We start from the raw sequence: 14,579 nt of genomic DNA, 5'->3' as shown, positions 1-14,579 counted from the left end.
TTGTATATTTAAATGAATGGATGTAACTCTTTGAGTAGGATAGTCAAATCAGCGATCCCCAACCTTTCTGGGATAGCGGCCCAATGCGAGGGGAGGAAGAGGGGATGGTTTCATGCAAGTGGGGCTATGAGTGCAAGTGCCCTCTGCTCACATGAGTGAGGCTACACGCATGAGCACTTGCCGCTTAAACAAGTGGGGTTTCACATGCATGCATGCTCACCCACCACTTCTGCAGCGCAGTTCAAAATGAGTTGCATCCCAGTAGTGGGACCGCTGATTTAAATTTCATAATATAAATTCCCCAACTTTTGCAAAGTCTTTTTACTCAGAAAGTCAGTCATTCTGAGCCAATTGTAATTGTCGAACTGCATGTCTATATCTTTCAGACTCTCCTAAATTGGATCTGTTAATTCATCATGCATTTTGTTATAGCATTCTCTAGCAGCTTGCGTTCATATTTTAAATAAGGAAATAGATTATTATTTATTTGATAAATTGATTACAAATCATGTGTTTAATGTACATATATGCCTCTTTCTCCTCCAATGCTAGATAGCTCACAGTAAAACAAAAACATACAAGGCAGTGTACGTTAAAATATGTTCAAACACCAAAAAACATTATGTTGCCTTTGAACTAAATATAGTAATACATAGCCATTGTCTTGCTTCAGTTATATTGTATTTATACTCCAAAGTCCTGTTGGAAATGGCCTTAACTACTTTTCAACATGATAATAGCAAATCACCCATCCTAATCTCAACTAATTTAATTTTCTCCTTCGCATGCCATGATGTGATTATAATGGATCCAGAGTCCAGAACTTGGTTATACATTCTCTAAAGCTGCAGATCTATATCCTCCTAAAGTTAATGGTGACTAACTCTCATCAAATTTGATGCATTAATTGGATAAAATTAACATAAAATATGTGAGCTGGGCAAATTATGAAGAATCCGAATCCAATCCACCCTAATCTTCCCTCTCCTTGCTTATGAGCAATGGCTTTTCCTAGCTTGGTGTCCTCCAGCTGGATCTGAGTGACAACTGCTAGAATTTCCAATCGACATGGCCAATTGGTGGGAATTCTGGAAGCCATATCTGGATGCCATTGAGTTGTGGAAATGTGCTGTGCAGTGTGTACTATGAAAGCATTAACACAGGGATATATTTTAATTCTAATAATTAATTAAAATTAATCAGAGATGGCATGTGAAGAAGCCCTTCCATTTTCAGGATTCCATCACATTCCTAGGATATCTCTGTTTTTGCCAAACACACAATTGGACACCATAGTTGTGAATACTTTTATTTCAGCAACAGTATTGGTCTGCAGAAGTACAGCTAGGATGTAACCAATGGGTGGTTTTTACTAAACCTGGACTTGTCTCATATTTTAAAGATAAGATTAAACTGCAAGTATATTTGCTTCTGATTTTGATTCATTGATACCCAACTTACGGTAGTCTTACTTCACTCTGGTCCAACAAAAATAAATGTACATCCAACTGGGAATGCTGCAGAGGAACAGTTGCAATACTTCCTGCTCAATCTAATGCTCCTTCTCAGAAGTAAGGCGTCTTATTTCTTTAGGGAAAGCAGGCCTAGATGTTTCTTCCCTTCTAAATGTACACAAGGAAAGTACTTAAGGGAAAGTACTTTCCTTGTGTACAAGGGAAAGAGGTGGTTCCTACATGTTCAATCTTTGATCATTGTTTTATAACTTAATTTATTTGGGAAGGCTGCACTAGGAAATTAAGTCATATTCTGAAATGTTTGACAGTCTTGAATGCTTACGTGTGATATAAGATGAAGGAGGCACTGTAATGTAAACAATCTAAAAGTTTTAGATATAAAGATAACATATTTTCCATTGTGTGCCAGTAGTTCATTTTTTACGTATTACATCATAGGGGAATTAAGCTTTATTTTTTTAGGTTATTTTATGGAGTGATGTTAGCGTGTTTATATTCTCCCTCTTGAGGGTTTAGTGGTAATTCATCTGTCATTTTGTCAAAGCACCATTTCCATTCATCTCTTGAAATGTTCTGTGCTGCATATTTTGTATTTTTTTTACAATCAACCCATCATATTCTTCGGAGTAAAATTGTTGCAAGCAGGCAATTGCTTTCAGATTTCCATCAGCGATAGAAATCTTGGTTTAAAATATTTCTTTGCTTAAGAACAAAAGATGGATTTCGTATGTTATATTTCCTACATTGGATTGCATTGTTAGCAGTATCTATGTATAGATGCCTATATTTTGAACTGGAAAGCTGCCTGTGAGTAAGCAAATTAATACAGCAGTTGCAAACCTCTGCCTAAATTAAATTAGTCTAAGATGTTAATATAGAAGCTGTTAAATATTATGCATATACAGTGGGTAATAATCCAGTCATGATCTATTGTGCATAGGTTTAAAGATTTTGACTTGCTCTATAAATTTGAGTAGGAATTAATTAGGCTGTTTTCTTCAATAAGTATTCTTTTCTGAATTACTAACTTTTGGCCGTCATGTTGTTTAAAAAACTACTTCTGTTTGGACCAAGAGACTTTCCATATTTTTTCTTCCCAGTACACCTATACCCATCATCCAAGCTGCTTCAGAAAGATTTGGAGTATATTTGAAGAATGATATGCTGGCTGAACACCAAGACCCTGTTTGGAGTATGGCCTCATTTTTCCTGATTGTATTAGTTTGTAATAGTATGAAAGACTTTCAGTAATAATTTCCTTGCATGGGATCAGATAGCAAGAAAGTGTAGAGAAGATATTTCCATGCATATAATTTAACCATTGCCATGCTGAGAGTAGTATTGGACACAGTTTTTGTATCTGTTATTAATGTAAGATGCTTTAAGGTGCTCTAGTGAAAAAGTAGATTTGTAGTCTGTTATTGAATTCTCCCATGAAAAAATCCCAAATTCAATGATATTTTTGAAACATCGAAAAAATTCCCTTTAAAGAATAAGGCTCAAGTAGTTTCTTTCTTTCACATTTGATTCAAATGGATGATGTCAACTATGTCAGCGTATAGTACCTAAATTTGAATAAATGAAACCTGAAATAGTTATCAGGGTCATGTAGATCATATAAACATTGACCCCTATAAAACATGGATTAGTTGGGAGATTACACACTTTGCAACATCCTGCAGTAAAAGGAGATAGAAAAGAAGAAAAAAGCAGTGTTCAATCCAAGATCAGGAAGCTGGCTTTGGAGAAGAATACAACTAATTTTGGTATAATTACTTATGAAGCAAAAAGAAGTCCTGAAATAAAGTTTTCCAAAGCACAGGATGTGACCAATATTTTGACGTATAGTCTGGCTATAAGTGGCTAAATTCACAATCTCCATTTTATTAAGGTGTGGTGTGGTGTGTGTGTTTTGTGTGTGTACTCATTTTATGACTTTCTTGCCAGAGTTGTTAAATTGCAGTTGTGAAGTTAGTAACACAGTTCTTAAATGAATCTGGCTTCCCCATTGATTTTACTTGTCAGAAGGTAACAAAAGGTCCTAAATGTGAAAAATGGTCATAGGTCGCTTTTTTCACTAAATGAATGGCTGTATCTCAAGGACAACCTGTATCTCAAATAAAAAAATATGGGATTCCTGCAGGGGACCATAATACCCGATTTGCCTGGTTAAGGCAGCAGGCTAGAAACCAAGAGGGTGAGTTTTAATCCCATTTTAGGTACAAAGCCAGCTGGGTAACCTTGGCCAATCATTCTTTTTTTTAAAAAAAAAATTAATTCAAACATTATCTTCCATTAAACAATGTGTCATCTAGGTACATATATTTTGTGCAAATATTGTATACATTAACATTTACAAATTTACAGCCATATTTATTATTGTATCTATTCATAACTTAATACTAATATATACCATACCTAATACTGTAACAAACCTCTTCTTATTTAACTTTGTTAAAACCTTTTCTCTATTTCACTCTTCTGCTTTTTTCCACTTTTCATATATATTCTCTAACCATTGATAAAATAATTCCCATGTTATAATAATCAGATTGTCCCTTCTCTTTAATTTCAAGTGTTAACCTTTTCATTTCTGCACATTCTAATATTTTCCTAATCACATTCTCATCCATAGGGACATCTTCATTTTTCCAATTTTGTGCAAATACAATCCTAGCTGCAGTTTGGCCAGTCATTCTGTCTTAGCCCTTGTAAGCAGGCAAGGGAAACCCTGGGGGAAAAAACTTCCCAAGAAAACTGTAGGGACTTGTCTCGGCACTCTCTGAGAATCAGACCCGGTTGAATGAGAACAAAACAAATCAAACAAAAAAGCTTAACCCAGTCATTTGCAGTTCGTCGCTTGCATCATAACATATTTTAAAACCTATTCGTTTTTGTTTATCTAATAAATAGCCCAATCAAACTCTTTTGCCTGTTACTTTAATATAGATCCAGGGCATGACAGCTGTTCCAGCCATTTTTTTAAATTTATTTAAAAATCGCTCCGACGGTTAATTTCCAAATAGCTCAAAATTTTCTCGCCCGCACGAAAACTGCTATATACTCCCGGCGACTTCCGAGTCTTCTCCGAACGCGCGCAGCAAGCACGGAGGAGGAGGAGGAGGAGGAGGAGGAGGAGGAGGAGGAAGGAAGGAACGTTTCTGTCTCAGCTGGGTGTTCCCCGTCGACCTCCTTTTGCGGTAGGCTCGCAGAGGGCCCGGAGCGTGCTGTTGCTATGGCAATGCGGTGGCCGCCCTAGTCCGGTCGAAGCTCTCGGCATTATGCAGGGAGCAGCAACTCCGGAGTTCACCGTCTTGCCTCGCGGGCAGCCAAGTCACACCTTTAATAGGTAGCTCTAAAATACTTTTCCGAGCAAGGTCGACGAACACGTATGAATGAGCAGACCCTAACCCTCCTTCCCTTCTTTTCCAATCCAGGTTAAATGTTCTTGTGGGGCAAGGAATCCCTAGGCAAGGGGCTTCTAAGGTAGGAAACTCTACCTCCTCCTCCTCCTCCTCCTTTTCTTTCCCCTTCTCCTCCTCCTCTTCTTCCTCCTCTTCCTCCTCCTTCTCCTTCTCTTCTTCCTCTTCCTCCTCCCTTTCCTTCTCCTCCTCCTTTTCCTTTTCCTCTTCCTCTTCCTCCTTTTCCTTTTCTTCCTCCTCCTCTTCCTCCTCCTCCTCTTCCTCCTCCTTTTCCTTTTCTTTCTCCTCCTCCTCCCCTTCCTCCTCTTCCTTTTCCTTCTCCTCCTTTTCCTTTTCCTCTTACTCCTTTTCCTCCTCCTCCTCCTTTTCCTCCTCCTTTTCTTCCTCCTCCTTTCCCTTCTCCCTCTCCTCCTCCTCCTTCATTTTGCACCTTTGATCATACTGACCTTTCAAGTCACAAAAGCTCTGGACATCCACAAGGCTTAATGGGGGGGGGAGGCCATATAATGTCTTATTCCAAAAAGAGTGCAGGTATGTCTAAAGTTTAGAGAAAAAAAGTCCTGCATAGGGAAGATTAGGAACCATATTTTATAGTGGCTAAAACGTCTAGGTGGAGTTGTTAATAAAATCAGTTAAAAAGTGAGGCTGATAGAAGAAACAATAGTATCAAAGCCATGTGTGTTTTAGCATGTGAAACAGAAACAGAAATAGGAATGAATTACCTTTTTACCCCTGTGTACTATTTATAATCAATATGTTGGAAATATTAAAGTTTTAATCGCCTTTCATTGTATTGAGATTTTGTATTTAGAGATTTTCTGTTAATGTAAAATCACAGATACAAAACAGTCCTCCTGCCCCATCAAAGCAACAATACCAAGCATTGATGCAGTGATTTTAAAAAAAATAATTTATATCATTTTATCGTATTCTGGGAAAGATTTACATGCAAGAATTGCTGGGGGGAGGGGCACATGAGTGTTGCCAAGCATTGGTCAGATCTACAAAGCACTCAGATTGTTTTATTCCCATTTGAAATCAAGCCAGATCTGCTAAATGCAGTTTACTGGATTAAATGAATTTCAGATCATGAATACAATGATTTGCAGGAATTCTGGTGTTCTGCAGAGATAGCAGCAGTTGCACATTTGATACATAATTATACACAAAATTATATTTCTGTAAATCTGATTATCTAGTCCCAAGAGATGAAGGTTACAACTAGTCTATGGGTAATTGATATAACAATTACGTAGAGAAGGTCATACAAGAACTATTAATGGGAATGTTTCAACTTTGAATGCAAGGTTGGAGGGTGACTTGCTGAAGAATATCCTCAGCACATTGGAGTATTGTGATAGTAAGTTGATTCTAGAATGATCTTTTGTACCCTTTAATTCTGGAGATCCTGTATTCATTAAAATGGTTTCTTTGCTGCTTCTATTTCTATACTAATTCAGTTGGCATATTTTGTGTCATAATAATTAAAGCTAGATTAAAGCTGCATAATTTATGTTTACAAACTACGAATCACAATGCAGTATCCAAAAATAAGTTAGAGCAAATTGAGTTACTTCCTTACATCTTAATTACTTGGCTTAGTAAGGTTTTCACAACATTTGTAAAATCAATAATTGTTTAGGGATTTTCTATTGGCCTACTTAAAGTTTACAGAGCACAATAAAGCAATGTTAATCCCAGTCTTCCCATTTGATTACATTACATTAGTCTCATTCCAGTTTAGGTTATCAATAATAATGCTGATTAACAATAATAATCTGTTTACTATACTTAGTTCATTTGAATTACATTACTAAAAATGTAGCCTTTTGTTTTATGAAATTTGAAAAGACAACATATGTTCCATGGACATACAGTGTAAAAGAAGGTAGATAGAAGAGAGACTTTACAGGCTTGCAAAGAGTAAGAGTTGAGGGTTTTTTTTTTACAAATGTTGAACTTATTACAATATACTTTAAAAAAATATGTATGCATAAATTTAGCGCCAGAGCTTATAATGATTACTATGAATAGGAATATTAAGTATTTTGAATGTGTGTAAGATGACTAGTTTTACATATATGTATTTTATTAGTTAGCATTTAAAGTATAAAAATATATTTAATAAAAGTAAATATATTCAGTATTAATGGAACAATATTAACATCAAGAAGAAGAAAGTTGTAGTAGAATGAGATGATGGTATTAGGTTGGTAGTAGATGATGGTAGTAGAAAGAAATGATAGTAGTAATGGAATAGGACTCTGTATCCCCCTCTTTTGAATATTGTCAAGAGATTGTAGCAACAATCCACAGATACAGATCAGGTTTCCTAAATTATATACTTATGAAACGTGTTTTAAAAAATGACGTAGAAATATTTGGATTTTTCTTCTATACTCATTCAGGTTTCTGGAATGATGGAAGTGATCGCTCCTGAAGGTATTTATTTAAAACATTAATTAACATTTTGCATTGTTAGATTTTCTTGGATATCTTTACATTTTAGATTCCATATCAAAAATATAAATGCTCCTTAAATTCAATCCCATTCTGAAGAATATGTTCCTTGAACATTATTAGTTATTATAGTTATTAGTTATTATTAGTTATTATTAGTTCTGAGTAAGCTTGCATAAAATTGTAGTGTAAGAAAAATTATTGACAGATGTGCAACCTTGTTAACCTGTAAATTGTAAAGTTGACATTTTTGTCTCTCTACAGTAGTGCTGTTCAGAGCAAACATGTGGAAAGCAAATGTCTAATTCTCTTCCTCCTCCTTCTCTTAGACATGAGCCTCACATCCTGTGTTGTGGCTTAAATCACAGAGACCTCCTAAATTTCTCCATCCAAAAATGGAATATAGCCAATTGTATATGCAGTTTCCCAACTTTTATGTATCAGGATGATGTTAAATGTTTCATAATAGAAATTGTGAGAAAGAATTATACTTTTTGGGTTTCTAAAGTAGATGCTGATATGAATATATTGCTTAAAGTCCCCCAAGCGAAAAATTAAGAAAAGATTTGGGATTAGGATATTGGTCATATGCAAGCTGCCTCACACAGTACTGTATATTAATCCCACATTTCAGAAAAGATGGAATGACTTTTAACTACTGCATAACAGATGTTTATTTCCAAAAAATGAAGGACAACCATAATTATTCGCTTGTTTCTTCTTTCTAGCACTGTGTGTCTCAAACTTTCTGTGCTCACGGATCATTAAACATTTCTCATCAACATCATATATTGTCACTTGTGTGCTTCAATATATCAGTTGTCAGCCATGACTTTTGTGAACCAGTTGACTGGTATTGAATGCAGGGAAGGTGGGGCTGAGGCAGGACTTGGCTTGGATCCAGCTACCTGATCTTCAATGAATATGGGGAAGTGGGAGCACAGACAGCAGCAGACTCTGGCCAGCTGATTAGCAGGAAAGGTAGGGAGTAGGCTGTTATAGAGGAAGGATTTAGTGTCTGACCAGTAGGCCAGCAATTAATGTACTGAAGCAGAGATTTGAGGCACTGAATGGGTGTGGTCTGATGGGGCACAAACCCAGTGCCTGGGAGAACTTTAAACAGACTCTGGCCAATGAACATTGAAAGGCTGTGACAAAGTATCTGCCAATCTGTGGTCCATAGACAACAGTTTATAAATTACTACATTGGAAGCTTTAGGACAGGGGTGTCAAACTCGGGGTGTTACGGTAGCATCACATGACATATTGGTACTTTTTCCCCCTTTACTAAACTGGGTGTAGGTATGGCCAGCATGTGATCCATCTGTCCCACGTGCTGTGAGTTTGATAGCTCTGCTTTAGGAGATTCCTGGTACAATTAAATAGAATTTACATACATAATAAAACTTAATGGGCATGCTTGGAGATGTCATAGTGCTATTTACGACTATAATTTGTTACAAATATGACTCAAATATCAACCCTATTCCACACGCACCCTTTTTTCCCCTGGATTTTTTAGTCAAGTTATTGTCATGAAGAGATACTGAAAACTCAAAACCTTACATACTGCAAGGAAGGTTTTGTCTCTATACAGATGGCTTTTCCTAATAATTGGCATGCCTGATTTTTTTTCTTTTTAAAGTGATTTAAAGACTCAGGTGTGAGTTTTTCTTCACTGTATCCAAATGCCAGGCAATGGATTTGAAATCTTCTTCTTGCATACAGAGTAGGTTGTGCTCCATCAGGGCAGCAGTACAAAAGTCAAGAATGATGACAGTAATAGTGTGATTGAGAACTTTTTTGATCCCATAAGTCCCTGCATTAGAATATTGAGAGGACATTTTTTTTCTAATTAAAATGATGGTGTTGGTGATAACAGTATTTTCTTAATATCTGTTGCTTTCACTCCAAGCGAAAAACCATTTGTTTGATAAAAGCCCATTTTGCTAACTTTTTGCACAAAAAAATAACAAGAGGGTCATATATCAAAATATTAAATATTCTCAACCTTTGTGTTTAGTCTTAAATATTTACATATATTAATATACATTTAAATTGATAAAATATATGTGATTTTATAAATAAACTATTTCATATTTTCACTTACTCTTCAACATTAGTAATGTTGTCAGATATGCTTATTTTTATTTCTATTTTTTCTTTAAATTTATCAGTATAGCTTAAGACTTTATCTGAGCTGTAAAAATCTAAATAATCTTCAGATTGGTGCAGAAAAAAAGAAAATTCTAATTGTTTCTTGCTATCTTGTGGTCATTCTAATTTTTATTCTCCTGATCTGGTAGCCCTAGCATACCTATCTAGTTCCCAAATATTTCCAAGTCATTACCTTTATTTTGCATGAATCAATTCATCCAATTAGATTTATTACATGATTACTATTTTTTAAAGTTTTATTTTATATAAAGTATATCTTGAAAACTTCTTTTATTGTATATTATTGACCTTCTTTATACACTAAAGCAGGTGAGGTTTGAAGGCATTGATACATGATATTTTTCTGTTTTTTTAACAGATGGGTTTATCTTAGAAACTTGTTTGCCTTTGACAAGGTAAGGAATTAAAAAAATGCTACAGGGGAGTTTAAGCATTCTGAGAATGGAAGATCTTTTGGTCTCAGGTTTCTCTTCCTGATAAAATAGTAACAATTTTTATCAATTAATCCCTATTTGGAATTAAATTTGACCAAATAAATGGGGCTTAAATGAAAAAAAAATAGCTGTAGACTAAGAACCTAACTGTACATTGCACACAGATGGTTCAACAGCTTCTTTTCACTTCCTTCCACAAAACTCTTCAAAGGGAAATGCAACTTTGGTAAAGAAACTGGAGGAAGTGCTTCATCACCTCCCACTTTCTATTTTCATTTGATTACGCTGTCCCAAAGCTGTTTTTCTTAAAAAATAAGGAAGCAGAAAGTATCTGTTTTAGATATGGGAAAAGTTCACAGATAGAACAATGGCTTATGAGGCCAATTCAAATATTGTAAACAGTTGCATGTTTCTGAATTCTATGGAAATTTCTTCTCATCCTGGGGAAAGGAGGAGCTGGTTGAAATTAATTACTGGCAATTTTATGGACACTCCTAAAATTGGCAATGTGACCAATACAGTACCACACATTCAAATTTAACTGAGTAGACGCTATAATAAATTTAAAATGCATATAAAATTATCCATTTGGCGCTTAGAATGCTGTGTAATTTTAGAACGTATATACTCGTAGTTACTATATATTTTTTCCATTTGTATGGGAAAAATAGGTTCTGTGGTATTTAAGAGAGGAAGCAGGGGAATAGTTTTTTTTTTACATTAACAGAGCTAAATATAATGGTATAAACACAATGGGAACGGAGCATGTTAAATATTGGGGTAATAGCCAGCAGGGGGCGATAATGATTGAATGCTACAACCTAGGGCAGTGATGGTTAACCTAAAATGCAAGGCTGCGCACGCAATCGCCCATGCATAAGCCTGTACCCATAATGCAAAGTGCCCCCACATAAGCATGCACACACAACCCCCCTCCACTCCGCCCCCACACTTGCCGCACTACTTGACTCCAAGCTGAGCTTGGTATTTGCTCCGGGGAGGCCGGGGAAGGCTGTTTTCGCCATCCCCAGGCTCCAGGAAAGCCTCCAGATCGTTTCCGAACTTCTAGTTGGCTCTTTGAGCCCGTTTTTCGCCCTCCCCAGGCTCCGGAGGCCTTCCTGAAGCCTGGAGAGGGAGAAAACAGCCTCCCCCAGCCCTCGAGAAGGCTGAAAATCAGCTGGCTGGTTCATGCATGTGCACTAGAGCTGACTCGTGTGCCGGCACATATGGCTCCGTGTGCCACCTATGGCACACGTGCCATAGGTTCAACATCACAGATCTAGGGTATTGTAAAGAAAACAGGCTACGGTTTGGCCTCCCTATTTTTTTTCAGGCTGGAGTCTTAACTAAAGGAATCCATGTGATTGGAAAGGTGGGCCTTCCAAATTCAATGTTAAAATGCCAAATCAATTATTAGGAAAACATCTGTTTTCTAGGAGTTCTTCCTGAGGAAAGCACTGCTTTGGCATTTAAAAGATCTGACCAAATGAAAAAGAGGGAGTTAATTTCTCCCAGCCTTGCCTGCCAGACTGCTTTGGATGTAGCGGGAGGGAGAGATGGACAGACAGACGGACAGACAGTGGTAGGTCCATAGTCTATAGGAGTTCTGTTTTCTGACCCGAAGCTCTCTCTAACTCTCATCTATTTTCATTGCTAAAATCTTTCAAGATAAGAAACCTTTCAAGACAATAAAGGAGACTATTTGTAACTCAGGGTTGAAATGAGGGGACTTTGGTGCTCTCTGAGCTTGCTTGTTGCAGACATTTCATTATCAGAACTAGGTAACATCATCAGTGCTAGTAAGCAGTACTGTTAGTTGTCAGTTTATATTCTGAATTCTTGCCTGTCTACGTGGATGGGGGTGGTCTGAGCCCCCACCTACACTAGTTGGGGCAATGAAACGTCTGCAAGAAAACAAGCAACTTCGGAGAGCACCAAGGGCTTCTCAAGATGAGATTGTCCCAGACAATTAGGGAAGATTTGTGGTGTTTTCCTGAAGGTAGGATGTGTGCCTGCCTGTTGAAAAGAAACTGATTTTTTTTTTAAAGCCCTCCCTTGAGCCAGAGAGATTTCTGTAATATAGGCCAGTCTCAAATATTATATTTCTCAGTAAGGTTGAATGAAAGTGTTTCTGATTGAAGAAGTTTGTTTTCCATGCCAGGTGATTTTAATTATTGAAATGTCTTTGAATATTAGTAGTTCTGGTTGGTAGTTATGTTGTTATTTGAACTCCGAGCTTGGCGATTTGGTTGCAAACATTTTGTTCCTGTTCAAGGAGACCTCTTCAGTGCTCTTTGGATTGTGCTTGTCTAGGGGGCCTTTAAATACCTTTCTGAGTCCTGGTCAGATTTTGGATTATGTGATTGGCTGGTTGTAGTTGCTGAGTTATAGTCCTTGGTTTTAATTACTTTTAAGTACATAGTCCTTCGTTTTAAGATTTTAACTATATTGATTAGACAAGACAATCTGACTTTCAGCTGACATGATATTTGGTCATATGTCAGCTGAAACATTTGGTCTTTTTTTTTTAAGTAGTCTTTATTAGTTATACATTTTTTTAAGAGTAAAACATACAAATACAAATACAATTTTAAACATACAAACCCCCCCCCCCACAGTCATTCACAGCCCAACTTTTTTTTCCTTCCTCATTGTGAAACATTTGGTCTTGATGGATGATAGTTTATTGGATATTTTGGTAGTCTAACCATTTGTATCTGTCTGTGTGATCTGGTGGGTTTGGAACTAGACCTAGGAACAATTCTTTGCAGAATGCCTTATTTGCATTGTTTCTAGTCCTATTCTTTGGACATGTCCAGAAGATAGTTCTGGGAGACGACTATGCAGTATTTGGGCTACTGACTGATGCCCCATGTTGGGTCCCCAACTCTTTAAAATGTACTTAAAACCACAAGGAAACTTATTTGGAACTTTAAAAAGGGAGTCATCAGTATGCTGATAACACCCAGGTCCACTGATTCCTATTAACTAATTCCAAAGAAGCAATCAGTACACTAATGCCTAATTTAAATAATGACCGGATAAGAGAGAATGTCTTATGAATCTCTGCTGTTGCTAGATTCAGAGGTGGTGACTGTAGCAAGGAATGTATTTGCATAATTGCAACCAGTATGCCATCCATTCCTTTCTGATTTTTTCATGCTTAGGGTTTCTTCCCTTGACTACATCCTGCATTGCCTACTATAGAGCATATTTTATGTGGAGCGACTCTTGAAAAATGTCTTTTGCTATTGATGCAAGTGCTGTGACTAGGTCCAAGATTAAGGGGTCACAACAGAATGGTATTGAACTCTCTTCTACAAGCCTAGTGTGCAAATTTAAGTATTGGTTCTGACTTTTAACACCATAATCAGGTTAAGGCCTTTTACCTGGAATGTATTAACTGAGTGTGGAACGAACAAGGAAGAAAGTTTGAAGTGTTCCCATTGGTGACTTGGTGGGATTGGGGATGACAATTAAGATGAGAGAGATTCTTTCGGCAACCAGCAATACTATAATGCAGATTAACTGAGTTAAACTAGGCTTTGTTTCTGAAGTTGGACTATAAGGGCAAGATGCAGCTGCTGCTGCTATTTTTGCTGTATCACCCATTCCTGCTATAGAGCAACATCCATGCCCAATATGTTTGACCCCATTGCTGGGTTGGTGATGGAGACCCACAGACTTGTGGTGCTAAGTGGCTTCAACTTGCATTGGGAGTGGAATAAGGAAGTTGGGAATTCATCAAAGGTCAGACATAAGAGGCTGGTCAGACATTGGAGCTGCTTTCCATAAATAGATGGAATGGAGATATGTAGTTGTGACACAATAATCTTAAAATAGAAGTTTCATGGAAAGGACAAAAGGGATGTGCTGAGATGATGGTTAGGTGAAAACAGGAGAGCCACCAAATAGTTTTGGGCTGGGGACCTGTAATCATTTTACTAACTAAACTGTACCTGGTAGTTTTTAGAGGGAAGATTAAACCAGAGAGTATTCCTATTCTTGCAGGATAGTATAATCTCTTACTAGATCTCCAGGCTGATTGCTACCGTGTATTCTGTCACTTAGCAGTGATTGAAAGATAAGTAGTAGGTAGATATTTTCTGCTGCTTACATACTGGGTTATGGTTTCTTTGTGTATCAGGTATATTATAAGGAATTCTGTATCTTTTTATAAGGATTGCTGGCAATGGTTCTTCTGAATGAAGTAGCACTTGCACCGAAGATCACTAAAACCCCTTCCATTTGTATATTATTGTTTTGTGCCTTTGAGTCAGTCTTGACTCCTGGTTATTGCCTGGACAGTCGCTACAGTTTTCTGTAGTGATAGTGATGGAGACCCACATGGCTTTGTATCTAGAGTGGGACTAGAACTCACAGTCTCCTGGTTTCTACCCTGTTGCCTTAACTATTACTCCAAATTGGATTTGTCAATATACACTAAGCCATAATTAATTTCTTGGGATATTTTTTGGCACGCTATGTTCTATGAACTTAATCTTTGTGATTTATAAACTATGGTTTATAGCAAGGGGAATTGTATAAACTCTGCCAGTTATGATTCTTTTAAAAAATGCTTAAGAAAGCTATATTGTAGCACAATTTGT

At 36.9% G+C, this 14,579-nt stretch overlaps 1 protein-coding gene across 3 annotated transcripts in view; it reads left to right on the top strand.

Moving 5' to 3' along the window:
- Positions 1-4,688: 4,688 nt before the first annotated feature.
- Positions 4,689-14,579, top strand: part of ERICH2 (glutamate rich 2) — a 30,079-nt gene continuing 20,188 nt past the window's right edge. For 2 of the 3 annotated variants that reach the window (XM_014063768.2, XM_014063767.2), the window contains exons 1-4: positions 4,689-4,824; positions 4,913-4,961; positions 7,306-7,339; positions 9,894-9,930. In XM_014063768.2, coding sequence (XP_013919243.2) covers positions 4,757-4,824; positions 4,913-4,961; positions 7,306-7,339; positions 9,894-9,930 — 188 coding nt within the window. In that variant the 5' untranslated portion in view covers positions 4,689-4,756. The remainder of the gene's footprint in view (positions 4,825-4,912; positions 4,962-7,305; positions 7,340-9,893; positions 9,931-14,579) is intronic. The other variant, XM_014063769.2, reaches the window with a different exon arrangement.

The sequence above is a fragment of the Thamnophis sirtalis genome, unplaced genomic scaffold (assembly GCF_051295495.1).
Source record: "Thamnophis sirtalis isolate CommonGarterSnake01/CBP01778 unplaced genomic scaffold, rThaSir2_p1.2 scaffold_1, whole genome shotgun sequence".
NCBI lineage: Eukaryota > Metazoa > Chordata > Lepidosauria > Squamata > Natricidae > Thamnophis > Thamnophis sirtalis.
This window is presented reverse-complemented; position numbering and strand designations above follow the sequence as displayed.